General features: G+C 44.7%; 1 protein-coding gene across 6 annotated transcripts in view; it reads left to right on the top strand.

The window, feature by feature from the left end:
* The window catches only part of bbc (choline/ethanolaminephosphotransferase 1 bbc), an 87,354-nt gene that overhangs the window by 42,469 nt on the left and 22,487 nt on the right, over window positions 1–22,398 (top strand). For 3 of the 6 annotated variants that reach the window (XM_075690889.1, XM_075690888.1, XM_075690892.1), the window contains exons 6-8: window positions 44–202; window positions 3,773–3,898; window positions 8,958–9,126. In XM_075690889.1, coding sequence (XP_075547004.1) covers window positions 44–202; window positions 3,773–3,898; window positions 8,958–9,126 — 454 coding nt within the window. Of the gene's footprint in view, window positions 1–43; window positions 203–3,772; window positions 3,899–8,957; window positions 9,127–21,181; window positions 21,200–22,398 lie in introns of all 6 variants that reach the window. The other 3 variants (XM_075690894.1, XM_075690893.1, XM_075690895.1) reach the window with 2 other exon arrangements.

Here is a 22,398-nt window from a genome sequence, read left to right as displayed (position 1 = left end):
CCCCCCCCCCTTTGGGCACTGCCTTCTTGTCACGGATGAACAGGGCACGAGCGTTCTATCTCCAAGTATCCCCATTGCACTGGTGGTGGTTCCAGCGTTCATCATCTACCAGAAGTCGAGCACCAGCATCTACGAGAACCACCCGTGCCTGTACATCATCGCCTTTGGCATGGTTGCTGCCAAGGTCACAAACAGGCTTGTGGTGGGTGACCTATTTTTTTTTCTTGCCAAGGCACAATCACTTCATGGCTCTGCTGAGCGTGTTATGGCATTCTCTTCCTACTTCGCAAATCAGCATCCCACTGGAATGCCCTTTCCCACCATGTTGTTGCTATCACCAGTCGCCATCAGCCACTAGCCACTTGCTGCTGATGTTTCTTCAGCATTGCTAAATTGATAATAGTCTGTTCTTGTACGAATGCATCATCTAGCACACATGCGTTTGCTTTTTTATTGTAACTCTTTATGCTTAAAACTGTACTTACCTTTTTCGTTGTTTCACCAAAGTAATGTTAGTGTTCATTGCTTGTGCACTGCCCCTTATGTAACGCTCCCATCGGCAGAGCCTTAATTAAGGCAATAAGCTGACCTGGCCTGACCTGACATCTGAATTGCAAATAACTGGACAGAAAAGGATAGCACAAATTTACATAGGTGGAGCAAAGAAATGCCTGTCATCGGGACATCACTGAGGCACTCATTGATGCATGATTTCTTGTTGTTTGCCAGAGAGCAATCCTTACTCCTCCCTTGTGGATCATCTACTTAATATTGATCTGGAAGAAGTGCCCATGTGTGTGTGACAAGTGACGCAAGTGTCTCTTAATTTCTTTTATTTAGTTTTATCTGTATGAAGAAAACAATGAAGCCAGAGAAAGCATAAGGGAAGTTAATTATGTTTTAATTGGAACGTAGTAATACAATGTAATTCTGTTGGTATATGCCTCACTGTTGCGTTTTACGAGTTGCTACGTTGCATTTTTGCGGTCCTGACCGTAATCCCATTGACTCCCATGTGTTCCCATTTAACATGCCGCCATTCTGTAACACTCCCTCATCTTGCGTTGCTTAAACGTGACTGACTGTCAGGTAAACTTGGCAGTGCAGAGGAAAGTTTGCTCTTTGATGTTGCAAGCAAGCAACTGGTACGTTGCAACAAGCAACCGAAGTTGTAAAAGCCAGGCACTGCACAAGTAGCACAAGCATAGTGGGCTACTGGGAACCATGCGCACTGGGCCAAATCCGCCGAGCACTGGGCTGCATTTGTTCTGGGGCCAGCAAGGGTCTTATATATGTTATATGGGTAATCACTGCTCTCTTTAGTCAGTTTCACTGCAATAAAGCTGTATTATGCGGTGAAGCATATCAAAAGTTGTTCTCTGCTGCTTGTGCTTGTTTTTTTGTTTTAGGGGTGATGGGGCCCTTCAAGCTGCTTTTATGCAGCCTTTTTCCCATCGTACTGAACCACAAACGCGCATTTCTTGTGTACCACTTGGTTAAATAAACCCAAACCCAAAAGTTGAAGGGGGCCACTGTCACGGAACACCATGCAAATGCTGTTTCCTGTCGCAGTATGAGCGCCGAGATTTCTAATGGCTGTACTGGCAGCCATACAGAGCTGTTTCTGATGTTGATGTGGTGATTTGTGGCCTTCCTCACTGTTACGTTTTCCTCGCTGTTACATTTTTTCTCCTGTGGTCCCTTGAAAAATATGTTAACCGGGTTCTACTGTCTTAGGAAAAATGGAAATGAAAGTGTGCAGAAAAAAAGTACTTGCTGCACATGGAAGCTGAACCCCAACCTCTCCATTACGCTTGAGTTGCTGTACCAACTAAAAGTACACCAAAGGAAAATGCTAAGTCCAGCGAGATTGAAAGGTTAGCCTTCTCTAATGACTTTGTCATTGGTAGCGCGAACAGAGCTCTTGTAAGTGATAAAATGATGAAAATTAGAGTGGCACCACCTATTTTGGACTATGAATGAGGTCAGCACTGGCTGATTCAGAGCAACAGGAGATGGAGGTCACATGACTGTTCATTTTGGCACAGGCAATTAAAATTGAGGAGCAGCAGGACCTTAGGTGGCTATATTTTACACAGTAATTTCACATATTATTAGCATGCAGAAAAAGTTGATAGTCTTCTGCACAAATAGGCTATCGATTTGGCTCGGCTTAATATTTTCCTCTAGTGGCCCTTTAAGCTACTGGTGGTGGCCACACTCCTATGCATAAACTTGGATGTTTGTGTATTTTTATTTATTTATACAATACTCCCAGTCTTCGTCAGGCCCAGGTTTGAGAGGAATTATACAATGAAGAAAAAATATTTAGCACAGTAATATAACACAAATTATGGTAGAAAATTATCAAAGCTCTTAATGGTTGTTTAATATGTTTGGCAGCAGCAGCTAGCTCCAGTTGGTTGCTGTTCTAGGGAGCAAGAAAAAGTGTTTGTTCTGCGCGTAAGGGGATTGTTTGTCACGATGTCTTGTTAGTTGTGTCAGAGCATTTATATATGAATTGATACTCATTGACGACTTGATTTTTAGCAGAGAAGGAAATGCTAGCCATAGATATTTACACCAAGCTTCAAGTATTGGTATGCCGTTGTAGTTTATTAAGGAAGTAGAAGAGTCGGTAGTACGAAATGTTTAGATGGTTATTTGGACAGCTTTTTGTTGATTCATCTCCAAAGTGGCAACGTTAGTCTCTGGGACTGGATTGCAAACTGTGCTTGTATACTCTAGTGCATACTCCAAGTATTAGCTCTGGGAGTATTAGCCCTTTGCAGCCATGACAGCTGATCTGGAAGTTATTTTAACCATAGTATGTTGGCATAGGTGCAGCGAGCTGTGCCAATAAGTCGTCGTATGCATTCTCATGGCATCAAGACTGCCACATTTGAAGCCCTCATTATGCAGTGAGCAAGTATAATACAAAAATCCAAGGGCTGGATTTTTTTTTTTTAGTCATAACCAAATGAAGTGAAACAGATGACGAAGCCAGGTTGCACTGGTGCAGTTGGCGGCAAATATGTTTAGCCGGACTTCTCAACATGGCCTTGTGAGTGCGACTCTGCACCCTAAGTTATCACTCACAGCTGAAGGTGATCGGCGTTGGGTCTTTGGGGGGGGGGGGGGGGGTTCATTGTATATTGATGGCAAAGAGCAGAGCGAGGTATAAGCTGCCTTTCTACAGCAGGGTTGATTTTGCACATGTGACACGAAGTTCTGAAGTTGACAACTACGGTGCACACTTGTTCAATTGCACAAGTAGCTGCTAGCCCTAATTTCTTGGCATGCTATACACACAAGAGCTTGGAAGTTAATTCATCGTTGATATTGTAAGTTAGGGGCTTGGTTTTGTGTTAAGTGCCTTAACTGTGCTTACAACTTGAAAGTGATGTGGCCTGAGTTGCAGTACAAGAAGGTATAATGGCATGAACGATGTTCTGCAAAGGAAGCAATGTGCTTCACACATCCTTGTTGTTGGCTAGGTCTTGTTTGTTTGTTTGTTTGTTGTATGCCCAAAGTGAAGTTATCCCTAATTAATGCTTGGGCTTGTCTCAGATTTTAGTACTATTTAGTTGATGTTTTAATGGGTTAACAATTTGAGGTTCTGCCGAATTTGGACCTAGCCACTGCTCAAGGCCTTGGCTGAGCATCAGCTGGGCCTTTATCAGTGGTATCGTACTAGTGTGCTGTCACATGCTCTATGAATGTAGCTGTTTGCCAGTATGCATCGTTTCCACCTAATTCGATGCTCGTGCAGGTGGCGCACATGTGCCGTAGCGAGATGGACTACATGGACTCTGCACTGCTGGGTCCCGGCATGCTTTTCCTCAATCAGTACTTCAATACTTTCATCAACGAGTACATCATTCTGCTCGTCTGTCTAGTAAGGCCCTCAGTCTCACTTTGATTTATTCAAAACGGTGGTGTTGTACATTCCAAGGGCAGTTATGACATATACCGTATTTACTCGCATAATGATCGCACTCACGTAATGATCGCACCCTTAAATTTTGTCTTCAAAATTCTATTTTTTTAATTTCCCGTGTAATGATCGCGCCCCGAACTTGCCGCAGCGATATGTTGTGTGCCAAGTCTAGCTAATAATGATCGCTCTTACCATCTGTCAAATGCTATGCGAACGACTCTTCAAGACAAACCGAGCAGTCTGCACGCACAAAACATTAAGCAGATGCCCCATTTCATTCCTATCACTTTCCGCACTTCCATGAAAAAAAAAAAGATACAACCAAACTTGCCTTTATTATGTGTAGGCTTTATAATGGTTGTGGTCAACAAAAACAACAAAAAAGGCGCCTTCGCTTCTTCTCATCTGCACTCGGGGGCACGCAACAAATTGGAAGCGGCAATGATAGCAGCCACGTTTACATTGATACGTTAGAAGTGTACGCTATTCATACGCCGACGTTTGTAACAGAGCTAAGATATTCACCCACCCTTAGCGGAAACTGGCCGTATTAGGATAGCAGGGAAGACAAATGCCGCAGTTTCCGCAGCATGCCCGCCATGTGTTCCTATGTCACTGGCAGCCAAGTGCGCCCATCTGTTTCTGTCCCCTCAAAGTGGACATGGCTGCGTTAGTGCCGCAAACTTGCCGATATTATTCATTGCTGATACGGAAGAAACTGTTTTAATGCACTTAATGTACTCGAGAGAAAAAAAAAATCGCATTTGGCTTGATCCGCTGGCTGCCATTTTTGTTTTGGTGTCCAGCACCACATACAGCGGCAGCCGCCTATTTGTTGACCTGTTGTCATCCCGTAGCAAATGTCAGATTAAATTTGTTTTCTTTTTGCCGGAAATTTAACCTGCGTAATGATCGCACCCATGAATTTTAGTCAATTTTTTTTTACAAAAGAGTGCGATCATTATGCGAGTAAATAGGGTAATTTAGGCCAGGAATTATAACTTTTCATGTGCGTATGAATGAAACAGAGTTTAAATGCATCCTGTCATCTTGCCTCACAAATTTTGGCACGGAATTCTTCTACCACTATAATTCTCTATTGCCGAAAATTCACGCAAATTACGGCAAGCAGACAGGGCTGTTTCTTGCAATTACCCCCTGAAAGCTGTTGCCTGTGTTTATTAAAACATGCCCAACCTTAGCATCACTTCAAACCAGCTTGAAAGATCATTTATTCGAACTTCTATACTAGATTTTGCATATTGCAAATACTTCCCTCTCACAGTCTGACATTTCTTGTAGAACTAATGTGTTTACATATTGCATATATTTGTGCTTTTTGTATGACATGTACATTGTCTACTGCTATCTTTTTATAATTTATAAATCTGTATTTTGAAAGGTGCTTTCTTGCAAACTCTAGGATAAATATCCTGCTTCTTTTCCGTTCTTTAATTTTTTTGTCTTACTGTATGTTTCTTGTTGATAATTTAAATTTGTGCTTAATGTAGCGCAGTATAATAAAGTCAGTAAAATCGGCCATTTGCATCTTTATATGAAATTTCGTTATATTAAAATCCAACCTATTATGCAAATAAGTACAATCGCCAATGGATTTTTCTTACACGGAAGGGTCTGCAAAGTATTCCGATATATCAGCCAAGTGGAAAAACTAATTTCAATAAGAAAAAGAATTAAGTTTGTTGAATTTGAGTCTGCGACGAAAGATAGTTTCATGCAAAGCCGGCGATATGTTCACATCGGGCAGTACGAAGTGATGAAGGCAGCCATGCTTTTGCATCTACTCTGCCCCCATGGCTGATAGTGTCACCCACAGTGGAACATGAAAAGGGCTGCAACGAACACTTTGTCTGCCTCTCCCTTCGGCGTGTTTCTGAAACTGGAGATTAAGTACTGGAGTACTAAACATGCGGACAGACCGTGCGCATGATGCCATGCAATCTCGGCCCGCCTGCTCTTTGCACATGTGGCAGATTGCCTCTAAAACAGGGCAGGCGGGCTGTGTATGAGCTCAGCCGCACCGACAGCCACCACTGCCGAGAAAAAAACTCTCACATCAGCCTTGGGATTCTATACAAAACAAGACACTGCTCTGTTTCAGTGGTCCCTCTTGGTTGCGTGGCATGCGATTTGAGAGGTGTTTGGCAAGCAGCTGCTTGTAATTCAACCATTTGACCATCTGTGTCTGCAGAAGTTTCCATTTATTGTCCCAGTATTCCTTCTCAGAGGCAGTGAAATTTCGTTACATTGAAAACACTTCGTTATATTGAGGTTCTGAACACATTATGTTCTGTGGACAAGAAGGTATAAAAGGTTGATTATTTCGTTATATAGAAAGTTGCGTTGTGTTGAAGTGTGTTATATCAAGGTTTAACTGTATTTTGTTCGTATTGCTCGTTTGTTACATATTTTAATCATTTGTATGCCAACTGCTTCAGATTCGCCTGCCCTGTAATCAACCAATGTCATACTGATAGAGGTCCCCCGAACAGTTTTCACTTTGGGACCTCTTGCTATAAGACTTATATACTAAGACACTTGTGTATCTTTATGATATGACAAGACTTCGACTTCAGTGCATTGCAGCAGGATGCAGTGTTCTCCATATGTGCTGTATACCAGAAAGATATATGCGGATGAATTGAGTACCGTATTTACTCAAATTTAACACTCCTTTCTTCCGATAGAACGGGTCCAAAAATTGCATGCACATTAGAATCGAGTACGACCCTAAATCCGCGTTACCATATCACCATCGGCAGTTGAAAAATGGCCGCCTCGTATGCGCTTCTAGCCTAGCTGCTGTAGCTTCCTCCATGTGCATACCTCCATGTTGTACTTGTAACCAGGCACTGGTACACTACCTGTCTTCCCATTTCCTGCATTTATTCAATCATCATGGAAGTGCCGACTGCGAAGACACGCTGAGTCCACCATGATGCCGCATTTAAAAAGAAAGTTATGTGCGTGGAGACAGACAGAAATCAGGCCGCCATCACAGGCATTCGCAGTTCCCGAAACTTGCGTGCGGGACTGGCGCAAACAGACTATTTTTGCCAGCAAAGCACGAAGGAAGGGTTTCAGTGGAATGAAGCAGGGCTGCTTTGCCGAAATAGAAGAGCAGCTTGCAGAATACGTGCAAGAGTAGTGAGCGGCACAGTGGCCTGTGAAGGCCGATCTGCTCAAAGTACAGGCGATGCAGTTAGCCCTACAGAAAGGCCTAATGTGGAGTGACTTCAAAGCGAGCAGGTGCTGGCTATCAAATTTTATGAAAAGAAAAGACTTTTCTCTTGGAAGGCGGACAGGGACATGCCAAAAATTGCTAGAAGAAAATGAAGAGAAATTGCACAGTTTTCAGTGGTACATTTTGAAGTTGCGTCATAGAAACGGCTACCACTTTGGACAGATAGGAAATGCCGATCAGATGCCACTCTACTTTGACATGCCTGCCACCACAACCGTTGAAAAGAAAGGGGCAAAGCAAGTGCGCATTTTGTCTTATGGCTACAAAAAAACTAGTCACCGCAACGTTTTGTTGCACTGCGGATGGGCACAAGCTGCCCCCGTATCTTATCTTCAGGCGGAAGACGCTCCCGAAAGGAATCGTGTTTCCGAGTGGCGTGATAGTGCACACAAATGAAAAAGGTTGGATGAACACGGACTTGGTTGCTGACTGGATTGACAACGTTTGGGGGAAAAGACCGGGTAGCAGTTTGGGTCTGCGGGGCATGCTTGTGCTCGATGCCTTCAGGTGCCACCTTGACCAGCACATCAAGGACAAGCTGGCTACATGCAACACCGACCTTATCGTGATACTTGGCGGCATGACATCGCAGCTCCATCCGCTCGATGTTTTTTTGAACAAGCCGGTGAAAGATAGAATTTGGGCGCTCTACACCGAATGGCTTGTCAGTGGCTGCCTCAAATTCATGCCCTCCAATAAAATGAAGCATGCCTCGCTGTAGGACTCTTACTCTGTAGCGCTTTACTGTAGTGCTCTTTTCTTCAAGTAAATTAGTCCACCGTCCGTCTTCCCGTTTTCTCCGTTCACTCTATCATCATGGAAGTGCCGACTGCAAGGACATGCCGAGTTCATCACAATGTAGCAATTAAGAGGAAAGTGACCGCGGGTGCGGAGACAGACGGAAATCTGGCCGCATCAAGGGCGTTCGGAGTTCCCGAAACTTGCGTGCGGGACTGGCGCAAACAGGAGAGGTGTACTTCCGCAACCGCTGCTCACGGCACGGCCGCGCGGCCCCCATCTTCAAAGCGATCTGCAATGAGACTCTGCACATCTAGGTGCACCACGCTGTGTTCTCGTCGCTTAGTTCCTGTTGAACCGAGAGGCCACACAAAGGTCGATTCGCTTGGTTCTGCTACCACACTTTCTTACTCCAGTGTTTTGATAAAGAGTTTCTATGGTCATCGAGTGAGACGTGCTCATGTTTGCCTGTGCCCATGCAGCACCATGCTTGTTTATTTAGTTGGTTAATTTCGTTGGTAAGTGAACGTTTAAAAGTTCATATGGGCGATACAACTACTATCCTTTCTTTTCGTATAGCTGTCTACTAATTTGCTATCGCAATGGATGTTTTGCCTTTCGGGCGAAACTGTGACTTTATTTATCGCAACTTTAGTGCATTGGGAGTAAATATTTGTTTTTCCAAATAAGAGAGAGTTGTACTTCTACAATAAATGAGGTGCGCAGTAATGTAAAAGAGTTTTCTTTTTTTAGGTCACGGCAAACGGGTGCGCGCTACAATCGAGGGCGTGTTAGAGTTGAGTAAATACGGTAATATCTGTAACGCGGTATGAAGGTGAAGGGTCAGTTTAGCCTGCTTTTTTCTTAAGAAGATATCTTGATTTACATTCCGGTTGATATGGTACGAGCCCAGTATTTTTGACGTTGGAGCCTTTTCCTGACTCGCAGCTCAGTGTGCAGCTTCGGGACGCCAAGCCCCCGCTGTATTTTAACACGTGACTTGTGTGTGTGCAGGTGTACTCGGTGGCAGACCTTCTGCACTACTCGGTGATAGTGTGCAACCAGATCTGCGCCCACCTGCAGATCCCACTGCTGCGGATTGTGCCCAGGTATGCCGTGGGCGCCTCCCCTGCTTCCGCATCGGTCTCCTCCGACAAGGTGTCGGCCACCCAGTCACAGGCCGGTGAGTGGTTGGGCTCTTCTTGCTTTGGGTGGCAGGCTTGGCCAATGGCCGTGCTGTGAAGCTGCAGCTTGAAAAGTAATGGCATGTTAAATGGGTTCCTACCATTCTCTGACTGACTTTTCAACTGTGCGGGGCCTTCTCGAGATTCGAGCCAGGGAAAGCATACCAGAGCCGAACATTCAGCTGCTCCCAGAGCAGTTGGAGCAGCAGAATCATATCTAATCTTAATTGCGCTCCCAGCTCAAAGACGGACCAGGTGAATGCATTCTGGATGCTTGATTTTGACTAGCCAAATGTAAAGTGTGCTGGCAGAATGCTTGAAAGTGACTAGTCGAATGGGGGGGGGGGGGGGGTGCCATGCCATAAAACTCTGCTCCTCTATGCTTCTATGTCCTATGTTTATGGTGAACTACACTTTGACTTGTAAACACGGAAGTAATTTTTCTTTGTACTGTAAGCTGGAGAAAGACGTTTCTAATGACTTTTATGCCTGCAACTTTGAGCTCACATGTGCGACTGTAGATGTGGGCAAGAACCTTGGCAATCTTGACCTGTTTTTTTACATGGCGCACAATTATTTTCCAGCATTTTTGCACTTGCAAACACAAGTTGTCGTGATTGTGAAACACGTAATGTTTTACATTAAATGGGAAAGCAACCTCCTCACTGAGCGAGAGATCTAGCATGTTTCCTGTACAACAAATATTTTTTGCAGTTTTCAGCATCATTTCTTTGAAGAACTTGTTTGGCCTTCCTTTATAGCAGCTTACTGGATGTCAGCTTTTGCTGTTTACAGATCTTTTTTGCAGTGGTGCTACATTTAGTGTGTGAACGGCAGAATATGCAGGCAAGATTCTGGGCTACACGATCTTCAACTTTGTATATAAACAGACTGTGTGATGGCGCTTTTTGTTGACAAAACCTCAACAATGCATTGCTACCACAGAGTGCAGCTGATTTCTCTGAAATAAAGCTAAAAAGCTGCAGTGTTTTTTGGGGGTGAGAGAAAGACGTAGAAGTAGACAGCCAGGAAAGATTTTCGCATGCAGTTCAAATTTTTATGCATATTCAAGTTTGCGTGTACTAGTCAGATTTACTTATTGCAAGCACTGTATAAACTTCTGCAAGGATGGCACTTGTATTTATTTGAGTGCCAATTCTCCTTGGTTCTTACCTTTGCTTGTGTGTCGTGACATGACAGCTAGTATTTTTTTACTTTGGTACCAATCACTACCCATGTAATGGCATGGCAGCTTCTTTGGAGCTAGAGCACCTTGAATCCATTTCTGGAATAATATATACAGTAGAAGCTTGTTAAACGTAACCTCGAGGGACCAGATAAATAATTCCTGTTAATCAGAACATAACAGGAATTCTGGTTACTAAGGAAGATGTGCAGTAGTGCAGCACTGTGTCACACACGCTCTTAACACTGTTAACATGTTAAAGGGGGACGCGGCTTTCACATTGCGAAAAATGGCCAAAAAAAAATAGATTTTTTGAAAATCACATTTTCAGTTTCTGTAACTCTTTTTCTGTCTGATTCCCAAATATCATCACTGTAAACCACATAGAAGTGCTCTAAAAAATTCGTTGCCAGCCAAGCTGGCGAAAAATCTCACGGAAATCGAGAAAGAACAGCGTTTTTCAAGCCAGAATATCTCCGGAATGGTGCGACCGAACACAGCCATCTTGGTCTCATTGGAAAGCACTTTTCTCCATCTTCAAATCTGCTCTTCACCTATCTCCTCTGTACAGAAACAAGCACACAAAAAGCAAATGAATGAAGGTCATGCTGGAGTCTGCGATTGGCCGCGGCCGTTATGTGGCTCCAGCGCAGTTCGCCATTGGTCAGTCACTCGCGTCGTCTGCTCAGCTCTTTGCACCTCACAAGTCTGGCCGTCTCCACTCGCCGTAATCTCGACGTGTCAAAATGGGCGCTACGCGGAAATCGCAGTAGCGTGGCTGATACCTACACATGTAAACGTCTCAGACTCGCAGCTAAGCATTCCTAGCATCGGTGACGCGGACTTCGCGACCAAGATTCACGCACAGAATCCTCGGACATGCGGCTAAGCCTTTCAGCACTCGTTGTTTCGGAATTTGTGACTAAGCACATCGTGCACGCAATCCTCGGACCCACAGCTAAGCATTTCGCACATAGGGAGTCTCCGACTCGGCGATCATGCACATTGCGCGTGGACTTCTCGGACCCTCATCTAAGCATTTTGTGCATCTGTGCCTCCGACTGCGCAACTAAGCACATTAAGCGTTGACTACTCGAGCCCACGTCTAGGCATTTCGCGCTTCGGCACCTCGGACTGCAGTTTGTGCGTCGGACACTTCTATCTGCGGCTAGGCATTTCACACATTGGCACCTCGGACCCGCAGCGAAGCATATTGCACGTTCACTCTATTGTCATATTGTCATGATAGCTCGTAACAATATCTATCATACCACCCCTTCATAAAGAGAATCTCATCATGAGCTCTGTCCACTAAGCCCTTTGGACTGGCACAGACACCTGGCTGCAGAAGTGACCGAGGCATTGTACAAAAGTACAATTCTAGAAAGCACCTAGCAGCTGCATAACTGGCTCTCTGATCCTAAGTTCTGCAGCCATTGTCAAGTAAAAATGACTTGGAAGGCTGCCGACACTCTATGCCTTCATTCAGTAACATGGTCAATTCTACCAAATAAAAAAAAAATACCTTACTGATTGTACTGGAGGCTGCTATCAATCAGGCAGCCTGCAGGTACAACACTGGATCTATATTTATCCCCACACAGAGTTCTGCACGTCACTTCGTTTGATACCCAGGCACCATGCTCTTTGTAGAGTTGCAGCAGCAAAGAATGCCATATAAAAAGAAAGGGGGGGGGAGCACAACAGACCAGTGGCCATATGCACAGGAAGCCCCACATCACAAAACACCTCAACGAATACAGATTTGGTGCCTTTTAGTGAACTGAAGAGAAGGTGAAACTTTGAGAGCCATTTTCTCAAAACTGCTTTTTTTTTGCTTTTCTACTCAGTTTCTGGAGCTGATTTCTTTGTTACCGTTTAGCATATTTTTATTCAGTTTTTTTTTTTTTGGTCATGTCCCTTGGGCTACAGTGCAGGTCGTGACATTCTAGCTTTATCTTGACTCTTCTTAAAGGGCCCCTGAAACGGTTCGGACAAATTTTGTAGACACGTAGGGTACAGCTTAAGTATTACATCCGCACCCCAATTTAAGTGAAGCGTTGCGTATTAATGGAGCTACAAGCGATTAGAAGTTACCCTCCTCCCTAGCCATGCTTTTCCTCCTCAACTCATTCGCCAAGCGAGCGGGGCTAAGCTCCACCTTCACTGGTTCTGCGTCACGATGCGACGTCACATCGTCCACTTCCGGTTGGTTTGGAGCCCGCCCCGCCCGCGCGAGACCTCTCCGCTAGCCGCGTGGCCGTCGACCTCAAGCAAGAGCTATCGAAGCAGCGTGCATTGCAAGCATTCTGTCCTAGCACCGAACGTGTCTCGTATTCCGGTAACTACAGGCAAGCTGGTCATTTCGGCAAATGACTGGAGGCATAAACTCAAGCTGATGAAGGAACTTTAGCATAGACGTACGTGAGCGGCCTGATCGGTCTGCACGGTCCAGACACTTGTTGGCGCAGCGCTTAACCAACCAAACAAAGCGCTAATATTGCTTTAATTAAGTGTAAAACATTTTAAACATTTATAAGAACAACGTGTTGATGATTACACTCCTGTGAAAAATACACCAGCAGCAAAGAAGAATACACTTCGTTGCTGCTACTGTGTATGGTTGAGCTCTGTGCCACCAGGTAGCTGCATCGTGCAGACCATTCACGTTTGCCTTTCGGCTCATCTCATGGCTCATCTTGTTACGGCACAGTCAAGCGGCCAGACCCTGTCCTCTTACGCTTGCGTTTGCCCTAATACCAGACTCACAAAACGATATTGCGTTAGTATTCTTCCAGTGTAAAGTGACTGCCACCAACGCGCAAATTCTGGCGCCGATCGGATAGCGGCAGTTCGATGTGCAGCAGCCAGTTCGCTCGTATGCTGCCTTGCACAGGGACACGATGTCGGAGCTTGACGTATTGCCAGTCGCTACGTTTGCACTCCACAAGGCAACAAAGTCAAATCATAGTGCTCACGAAAAGACTGAGACCGACTCTGACCTTGGAGCTCTCGTCAAAATGGAGTATGTTGTAACACAAGCAGATGACACTTGCTGTGTGCCGGAAGTGCTTAAGTGTACTGAAAAATTGTTCTTGTGCGTTCTCTTTATGTTACTTTCTTTTTATAAAAACAAATAAACTAACATTCCAACTATTACGAAGATCATTTGTTTACCATAAAGGTGGAAAAATTATCGATCATGCGTCCTGGTCAGCCAATCGGATAGCTCGCCCTACTGACGTCATATGGGTGATTTTTGTCATATGGGTAGGGGCGGCTTAAAATTCCGCCGAGCAGTGTGCTGCGATTGGCAGCGATGTGCATTTTCAAAACTTTATAATAAATTACACGCTTTACGCATAGCACTTAGATGTGTCAATGAATTATCAGAAGGACCTACTCTAACGACTCAGTACATTTGTAGAAAATCGTCAAAAGCGATTCAGGGTCCCTTTAAGTTTACGATATGGCTATATGTCTACGCCGAAAGTTTGCTTGATGTGAAGGTTACATAAAAAATGACACTCCGAAAAATTTGTATTGCGAAAAAAAAAAAATCAAGAATGTCACGACCTTCACCACGCACTTAGCTATGCAGTCAGTACTTAACAAGCCATCTATGACGTTTCTTAAGTTCCCCAAGCTCTCCAGAAAGTTAGAGAGAGAAAAATTCTGCTCAATAAAATTCAATAAAATGTTTACAAGATATCGCTCTGAAACTTTTATGGAACCATCAGGGAGACATTCTAAACATTTGTGCCAATTTTCATCAAGATCGACGAAGAAATAAGGAAGTTGATTTTCAAAGCCACGTCCCCCTTAAGCATAAAGGAGTCAATGTAGCCGCTCTTTATCCCATAGTTTAAGTGTGGTTCGCAATTGCAGAAAAACCTTATTAATACAGATTTCACAACACCGAAAAAAGGTTTCCTCATTAACCAAGTGTCAAATTACCGAGGGTGTTAAGAAAATAAACAGATGCATGCTACGCCAACCTGCTTTTATTTACTGAATGAATCGGTAAATCCTCTTTCTATGTTGCACAAAAGCAGTGTGGAAGCAGCAGTTCTCGGTCATCTCGTGACTGATTAGCGCTCGCAATGGCGAATACCTTGCGACTTCCTTCCCAGTGTGGCAGCAGCACATGTCTTCATCTGAGATGTGCCTTTCACAATTGCGTGCACATCCCGTTAATTTTTTAGCTGTTGAACCTGGTCGTCAACAGATCATCTGTCCATTACAGTGCAGCTGGGGCTCTTTATTCTCGACAGCTTTGCACTGAGTTAGAATGAAACTACTGTTTGCTGCAACCTCTGTGAACGAAACCGCAGCCACTGTCGACACGATCACGGACGGCAACCTTGCTGTTCTGAAGGCACAGGGCCGACACACACCTAGTCAAAAGAGAACTGCTGGTTCCTGCAACAACTGCGTATGAAATCGTGGTCACTATCGACACAATCATAGATGGCAACTACGCAGTTATGAACGCCTGCAGTCGACGCAGTGTTATGCGTGATGGTAAACGCAAGAATAAAAGCTTTAAAGGCACGAATAGTGATGAAGCATTCCAATCTTGCCGTCTTTTACGTACGATTTCCACTGATGACTATGGTGATTTGGACTGCCTCACTTTGTTTCTGTTGAATGCTAGTGCCGTTTTTGTTCTTTTATGTCTTGCATTTGCAGTGCTCTGTGCTCACTGATCTCCCAGAGTTTTCGGAATTAAGTGATGTGCAGCCACATCTGAATTACCAAGAGTTTGACTAAATAATGCACACGCCTACCGGGACCAGAGGATGAATCCGAATTATCTGATCTTCTAAATTATCTGATTGTCCAAATTGTCTGATTTTCCTAATTGTCCGGCTTTCCAAATTGTCTGGCTTTCCGAATTGTCTGGCATTCCGAATTGTCTGGCATTCCGAATTGTCTGGCATTCCGAATTGTCTGGTATTCCGAATTGTCTGGCATTCCGAATTGTCTGGCATTCCGAATTGTCTGGCTTTCCGAATTGTCTGGCTTTCCGAATTGTCTGATTTTTCGTGATTTTTCAAATTGTCTGATTTTTCGAATTGTCTGATTTTTCGAATCGTCTGATTTTTCGAATTAGCTGGGTTTTGAATTAACTAGCTTTAAATTAACGAGCTTTTCATCATCAGCCTATTTTTTGTGCACTGCAGGACGAAGGCCTGTATTGGAACCATATTTTTTCTCCCGGTATATTTCCAATTTACTGGCTACTCCATCCTGCGGCAACTGCGCCTTTGCCTGCCTGTGCTCTCGTGATGCTTTCTGTCCTTCAGCGATCACTTCTCATATTTCGCTGTTCCACCAGCTTTTTTGTTTCTTTTTTCCTTTCCAACTAACATGTTGCTTCTCTTTGCATATTTCTGTCGTTATTGCGCTTAGCTCACCAAATTCCCACTCTTTGCTGGGCCATTTGCCAAGTTCTTCCTAGACCTTGTGACTATATTTGCTATTTGCACAGCGTTCAAATGTCAACTGGCCATTCTGTGCTTCTGGCTCTCCTTTGCAGCTACATATGCCATGTTCAAAATGATGCATTTATGGTCACTCCCTAAGCTGCTATACCTTTCCTCGTCAACAACCATTTCCCTTAACTTATCATGGATTTCTTTTGTCACCAGGCAGTAATCAATGGTCGATTGCCGGTTTCCCACGTGATCTGCCTGTCACACTTAGGCCCTGTATTCACAACAAAGAGGTTATGTTGCTCATAACAATCTAGCATTGACTTCCTGTTGTTCGTATAGCCATCTGGATCCTGTATGTGGGCATTGTTGTCACCTAATAGGATAATTTCGGCATCATTCCCGAAGCCTTCAATATCGGCACTTAGGCATTCCACTAACTCTTGATTCTTCTTTCGGTAATTATTTCCAGACCACAAATACATTATGCCCAGCCAAGTTTTCTTTCCACTCATTGTACATGATAACCAAAGACTCTGTTGAGGTTTTGAATGTACTCTTTTGCATTTGGCTTCCCTGATGGATGAGCATTCCAACTCCCCCTCCCTTTCTTTCTGACTTAGTTCTGTTGCACCCTTCTCAAACATTATTCTCAATCACTGGCAGCTCTTGCGAGTCTCTAAGGCGCGTTTCTGTAACCACATACACACCTATTTGTTCTCTAACTGCTCCTCAATCTCTACCCACTTTTCCTTTCTTCTGCCGCCCTGCATGTTTATGTAGCCTATTCCATGGCAAGTTCGCTTTCTTGTTTTCCTCCTTTCTCTTATTGATGGCGACACTGTTTGGGGTTCCCCTAGGGGACATTCTTCATTACTGCCTACACTGGCCTCCTTTGATTGCCCGTGGGCCATGCAAAAAAAGCAACTGTGCGACCAGCAAGTCACCAGCCCACTTCTCGTACAAGCCTGTAATTGAAGTAGATCCCGTCTCATTCAAAACCACCACACCTCCTCACTTCCATGTTTACTTCGACAACCTTGAAACATTCTCTTGACTCATTTTCCATATTGCCTCATTAGCAGCCACTATGGCTCTTTGTACGTAACTGTCACGTACAGGCACCTCCGGCACCGTGCACACCACAGTCAGCACCTGAGCAAACAGCTCGTGCAAGTTGTCTACCCTTTTGCCAAGCGCTGGGCTAATTCTGTCCCTTTTTTTGTTTAGGACGTCGTTTAGCCCCCTGCTACTATGGCAAGATTGTGTCCGTGAGCTTTGCTTTTGATCACGCCATGACAGCATCCAGTGTCTGTGCTGGAAATGTACCTACCACCACTCTTCTGTCACCTTTTACCCTCTCTACAATTGCCTCTGAGCTCGTGGCCAGGTTTGAGTCGCCGGTGATAATCGCCCTTTCATTCTCTGCTACTGCCGAGGCCTCTCCCTGCTTCCCTTTGTCATCTTTTTCTGTGCGATTTGGACTTGACAAGGGGCAATGACCCCTGCGTTCCTGCTTTCCTTTGTTGCCGTGTCAAGGTAGGTGCAGCTCTTTCCCGCTACCCCCTCCCCAGGTTGCACGCATTCCACATGCTTTGCTGACAGTCCCTCTCCTCTCACATCAGCAGGCTGCATTCCACTGTCACAACCATCCTCATTCACGATGGCGGCCCTGTTCAGCTTTTCCTTGGCTGCTTGGTCTTTTCTCCACCACCTTCCCTGCATCACACTGAATATTTAGTTCATTTTTGAGCTCCTCAACCTGCTTGACAAGCTCATCCTGGAAAGCCACCATTTTCTTCAGCCTAGCATCAACATCACATTTTCTGCCGATTGACTCTAATTCTTCTCTATTCTCATCCGTCCCCTCGTCTACCGTGGGGGATCCCGCGCACTCTGCATGCTCTACAGTCTTTCTTGCCACGTGTTGCACTTGGCTTTTTCTAATACAAACACTGACTTTCAGAACACGTGCCTTCTAGCAAATGCCGATATGCACAGAATCTAAATCCTTAAAATGCTGCAAAGTAATTATCACCAATGATTTAGAAGCAATAAATGCTGCACGGATTAAACGTATGATACATGTTCAAACACGTGGCCACACTCTCGCTGTATTACTAAAGCAATATTCCCAATACCAATGCACACGCACTACAACCACTAATAGCAAATAGGCTTGTGACTTCCAAGCTACTATTTCACCATCATCATCATCAGCCTGTTTTATGTCCACTGCAGTAGGAAGGCCTCTCCCTACGATCTCCAATTACCCCTGTCCTGCGCCAACCGATTTTAACTAGCGCTCGCGAATTTCGTAATTTCATTGCTCCGCCTAGTCTTCTGCTGTCCTCGACTACATTAGTCCCTTCTCTTGGTGCCCATTCTGTAACCCTAATGGTCCAACGGTTATCTAACCGGCGCATTACATGACCTGCCCAGCTCCATTTTTTTCTCTTAATGTCAATTAGAATATCAGCTATACCCATTTTCTCCCTGATCCAAACTGCTCTCTTTCTGTCTCTTTTAACGCTATGCCTAGCAATCTTCATTACATCGTTCTTTGCACGGTCCTTAACTTGTTAAGCTTCTAAGCTTCTTTGTCAGTCTCCAAGTCTCTGCCCCATATTTAAGCACTGGTAAAATGCACTGATTGTACACCTTCCTTTTCAATGATAATGGTAAGCTTCCAGTCAGGAGCTGACAATGTCTGCTGTATGCGATCCAACCCATTTTTATTCTTCTATGAATTTCCTTCTCATGATCAGGGTTCCCTGTGATTAACCCTTTGAGGATTGAATTATTTTGAAAAAAACTTTCCCAGGTGGTCAAATGACTTTATTGCGGATCTTGAATGTACAAAATGTATAAAGTCTGGAATAAATAGTAAAAAATAATTAGGAACAGTATTTTGGTGTCGGCATCACTCAGAACTGCAAAATGTTCAATAGTATTTCTGAGCGTGGTACTCCTTGAAACATGGGTCTATGCACAGCGCCTTATCGCAGTCTGCACACCTAAAATGTGTGTCTGTTCTCTTGGAGCGAGGAGTTGTGTTGGCGCACACATGACATCTCTGCGTGCGGCTGCCTTGGGCAGAGGTCTGAGGCACCCTCTCACGTAAGCGCGTTGCCGCAGAGAGCGAGAATACCTTGTGAGCAGTGGTGATAAACAAGCTAAGAGCAGTGCTAATCAAGATAGAAATCAACTTCCGCCTCCCCTGTGAGAGCGTGCCGACAAAAAGAAAAACCACGTTTCACGTGCTTCCGTTGCGATCATGCGGCGGAACCGAAACTGCGAAAGCGCATTGCCACTGAGAGCGAGAATACCTCGCGAACAGTGCTGATAAGCAAGCTAAGAGCAGCGCCAATCAAGATAGAAATCAACTTCCACTGCCCTGCAAGAGAGTGCCGACAAAGAAAAAGATGACGTTTCGCGCGCCTCCGTTGCGCTCAAGCGGCGGAACCGAAACCGCCAAAGGGGGCGTTGCCGCAGTCCGAGTGATGCGCTGAAGCTAGCAATCAGCTGTGTTTATCTCCCCAAGAAGGTAGCACCAATTTCGAACGCATCTTGTAAGTGCTAAGAGGTGGCAGCACCTCCCGGTGAATACTCATTATGGCGTGAAATTTCAAACGGTGGGTCGGAACCGCACCCGTACGGCAAAAACCTTCAAAGGGTTAATTGACCTAGGTAAACATACTCCTTCACAGACTCTAGAGGCTGACTGGTGATCTTGAACTCTTGTTCCCTTGCCCGGCTATTCATCATTATCTTTGTCTTCCGCATATTAATCTTCAACCCCACTCTTACACTCCCTCTGTTAAGGTCCTCATTCATTTTTTGTAACTCGTCTGCATTGTTGCTGAATAGAACAATATCATCGGCAAACCAAAGGTTGCTGAGATATTCGCTGTCAATCCTTACTCCTAAGCCTTCCCAGTTTAATAGCTCGAATACTTCTTCCAAGCAAGTAGTGAATAGCATTGGAGAGATTGTGTCTCCCTATGTGGCCCCTTTCTTTATAGGTATCTTCCTGCTTTTCTTATGTAGAATTAAGGCAGCTGTAGAACCTCTGTAGATATTTTCCAAGGTATTTACGTAAGCGTTCTGTACATGCTTGCATGTGCTGAAACTCATTTCGTGAAAGGACGCTCCGACTATCCTGCAAAACCAAATATGCACGAAACATACCCGCACACACGAAAAAGAAAAAAATGAAAACTAGCCAAAATCAGCAAATCAAAAACGAAAGCAAGCTCAAGGCATGCAGAAAAAAAAAGTTTTCATCGCCGCCACGGAGCCCTGGAAACACACATCCGTCCTCCACAAACTCGTAACCACTTTGTGATGTGGCAGAGGCAAGCGCCATCTAGAGGTGTTACAAAGAAACAGGCGCACCGCTCAATGGCCTGCCTCCGAGATTGGTGCACAAATCTTGGAGGCTACGGCTGCCCTATGTATGTTAGAAGTGCTGGAAAAGGGGTTTGTGTTTGCGTTTCCACGTAACAGTTATGTTTTCTTGTATGCCAACTTGTGCGCCACGCGGATGTCCTGCTTGGTTGTGGTTTGGAATGATGTCTCGCCAAGTGGCGTCCAACGCTGACATCGGATTTTTTGCGACATGGAGCCTTTAGCGCTATTGTTAATACGTTAGGTCACAGTGGCAGCTGCTTTTCTAACAAATTATGCTGCACACTTTTTAAACTCAGCTTCGCCGTGCAGCCTTGTTATGCAGCAAACCATACGAAGGCCGTGATCACGTTTGGCTCAATTTTGTTATGAAAGAAAAAGTTGCATGTTAGAATCGAGTAAATATCGTAATCAGACATTGTGAGCTGCCATTATTTGCTTGAAAACCTTCCTAGGGCAGGCCAAAAATAGGCATTTTCAATGGGAGATAACATGTGTTCAACACCTCACTGTCCCCTAAACTCTGCCTGTAATGGAAGATTGTCAATAGTTCAAGCAAACCAATTGGCAACCAGGCACAACAGGGAATGCAGTAAGCAGACTGTACTCGCACTATTGCAGCTGTTCATTATGGTTGGATAAGGTTGTGTTGGCAGACATCTTCCCTTGTCTGTCAGTACAAAATCTTGTTCTACATGATCAACCACTTTGCTATAATTTCAGCCCTCTACTTTAGACCCTATTATTACGAAGCCTCCAACTACTTTAAGTGAGTTATGCTGTAGCTATGCTTGATACTCGCTCTTGGTCTAGATATTTTCCCCCTCTGGCCTTGTGCAATGTCATGCATGGCTTCTGTGCAGCAACTCATGACTGCCCCTTTATTTGCTGCTGATTGGTTGTACTACTACAAGCATGTATTATGTAGCATTGTTACACCTTTGTCTGCAGTGCCTGCTCGCAGTAACGCCTGCATGTTTTGCGGCTCCCCTAATGCTTGCTTTGTTTTCGCACTTCTAGGTCAGTGACACATGTGCGGTGAGTTTGCAATACCTCTCCTCCTTCTTTCACTAACGTCTTTCACATTTTATCTCCAGTGTAGTTACCATGTTGATTAGAGTATAAGGCAAGGCCTTTTATTTTTTAGTCCCAAGTTATTACACAGTGTCAAAGTCACTCCCTACCTCACATACAAGGTTGGGTTAGTGTTTCAGCATGTTGGTAGCATCTTCATGTTTTTTTTTGTCTGGCAAGACAAACCAAAGTGGCTGACACACTTAAGTAGGCGAGGCAGTACAGTAGAACCTCATTTATACATTCTGGAAAAAAATGTGACAGAAAACTTACTACAGTGAAACCTCGTTAAACCATAGTTGGCAGGAGCTTGGAAAAAGTACATACTAAACGGTAGTACTGCCTAACCGAAATAGGATGATCAGCCATTTACCTGTAAAACACGGAACTTGGAGAGAGTGCGATGAAAGGGGAAAAAACATGCAGTATTTATTTACTTCGCACGACAAACGTGTTGTTTTCGTTCGATGCCGCAGCAGCCCAGCAGTGACGACAGCGGCCTCAAACTTTCTGAAGCTCTGAGCCAGCTTTTCAACCAGCCCCCTCCTCTCGGCAAACACTCGCATGGCAGATTCCTCATTGGCATTACATATTCTCCGTGCACAGGCGCGGTAGTGTTGCAGAAGTCGTGGGATACCTTTTCATTGCGGGGTGCTGCTCTCGTCGCGACGAGTGCATTTATGAGGCTGGCGTAATGCGCAGCTTCTGCCACTGTCGGGCCTGAATCGCCCGTGGTGTCGCTTTCCATGTCGTCCTTATCACACTAGGCAACAACAGAGGCAACGATGGCAAAAAGTCGAACTTCGTAGCCGACATGTCTTCGCAGTCACGGCAGCACTGCCGAGCAACTTCTTCGCATTCCAAATGTTACACACCGTAGTCAACAGTAGACCCATGTTGCGTGCCGGCATGGACTTTTCGTGTCACATTCAATAGCACGAACGATGTCTGATTTTTTTCTAAGCTAAACACCTGGCATCTTTTATATCCGAGTTTCGGCATGACGCGAGTTCTCACTTGCACGACGCCACAACGCTCTCTGGCAAGGCTCCTAAATTATGTTAATTTTGATGTGCCTTAACGCGCAAATGCGCAAACGCACAGGGCGCTTGGAGGCCGTTGTGCTGATTTCTGAGGCTTGTTGTTCTGCCGGGCCGCCCGAT

The sequence above is a fragment of the Dermacentor variabilis genome, chromosome 4 (assembly GCF_050947875.1).
Source record: "Dermacentor variabilis isolate Ectoservices chromosome 4, ASM5094787v1, whole genome shotgun sequence".
Classification (NCBI taxonomy): Eukaryota; Metazoa; Arthropoda; class Arachnida; order Ixodida; family Ixodidae; genus Dermacentor; species Dermacentor variabilis.
Note: the sequence above shows the minus strand (reverse complement) of the source record. Positions and strands in the feature narration are given on the sequence as shown.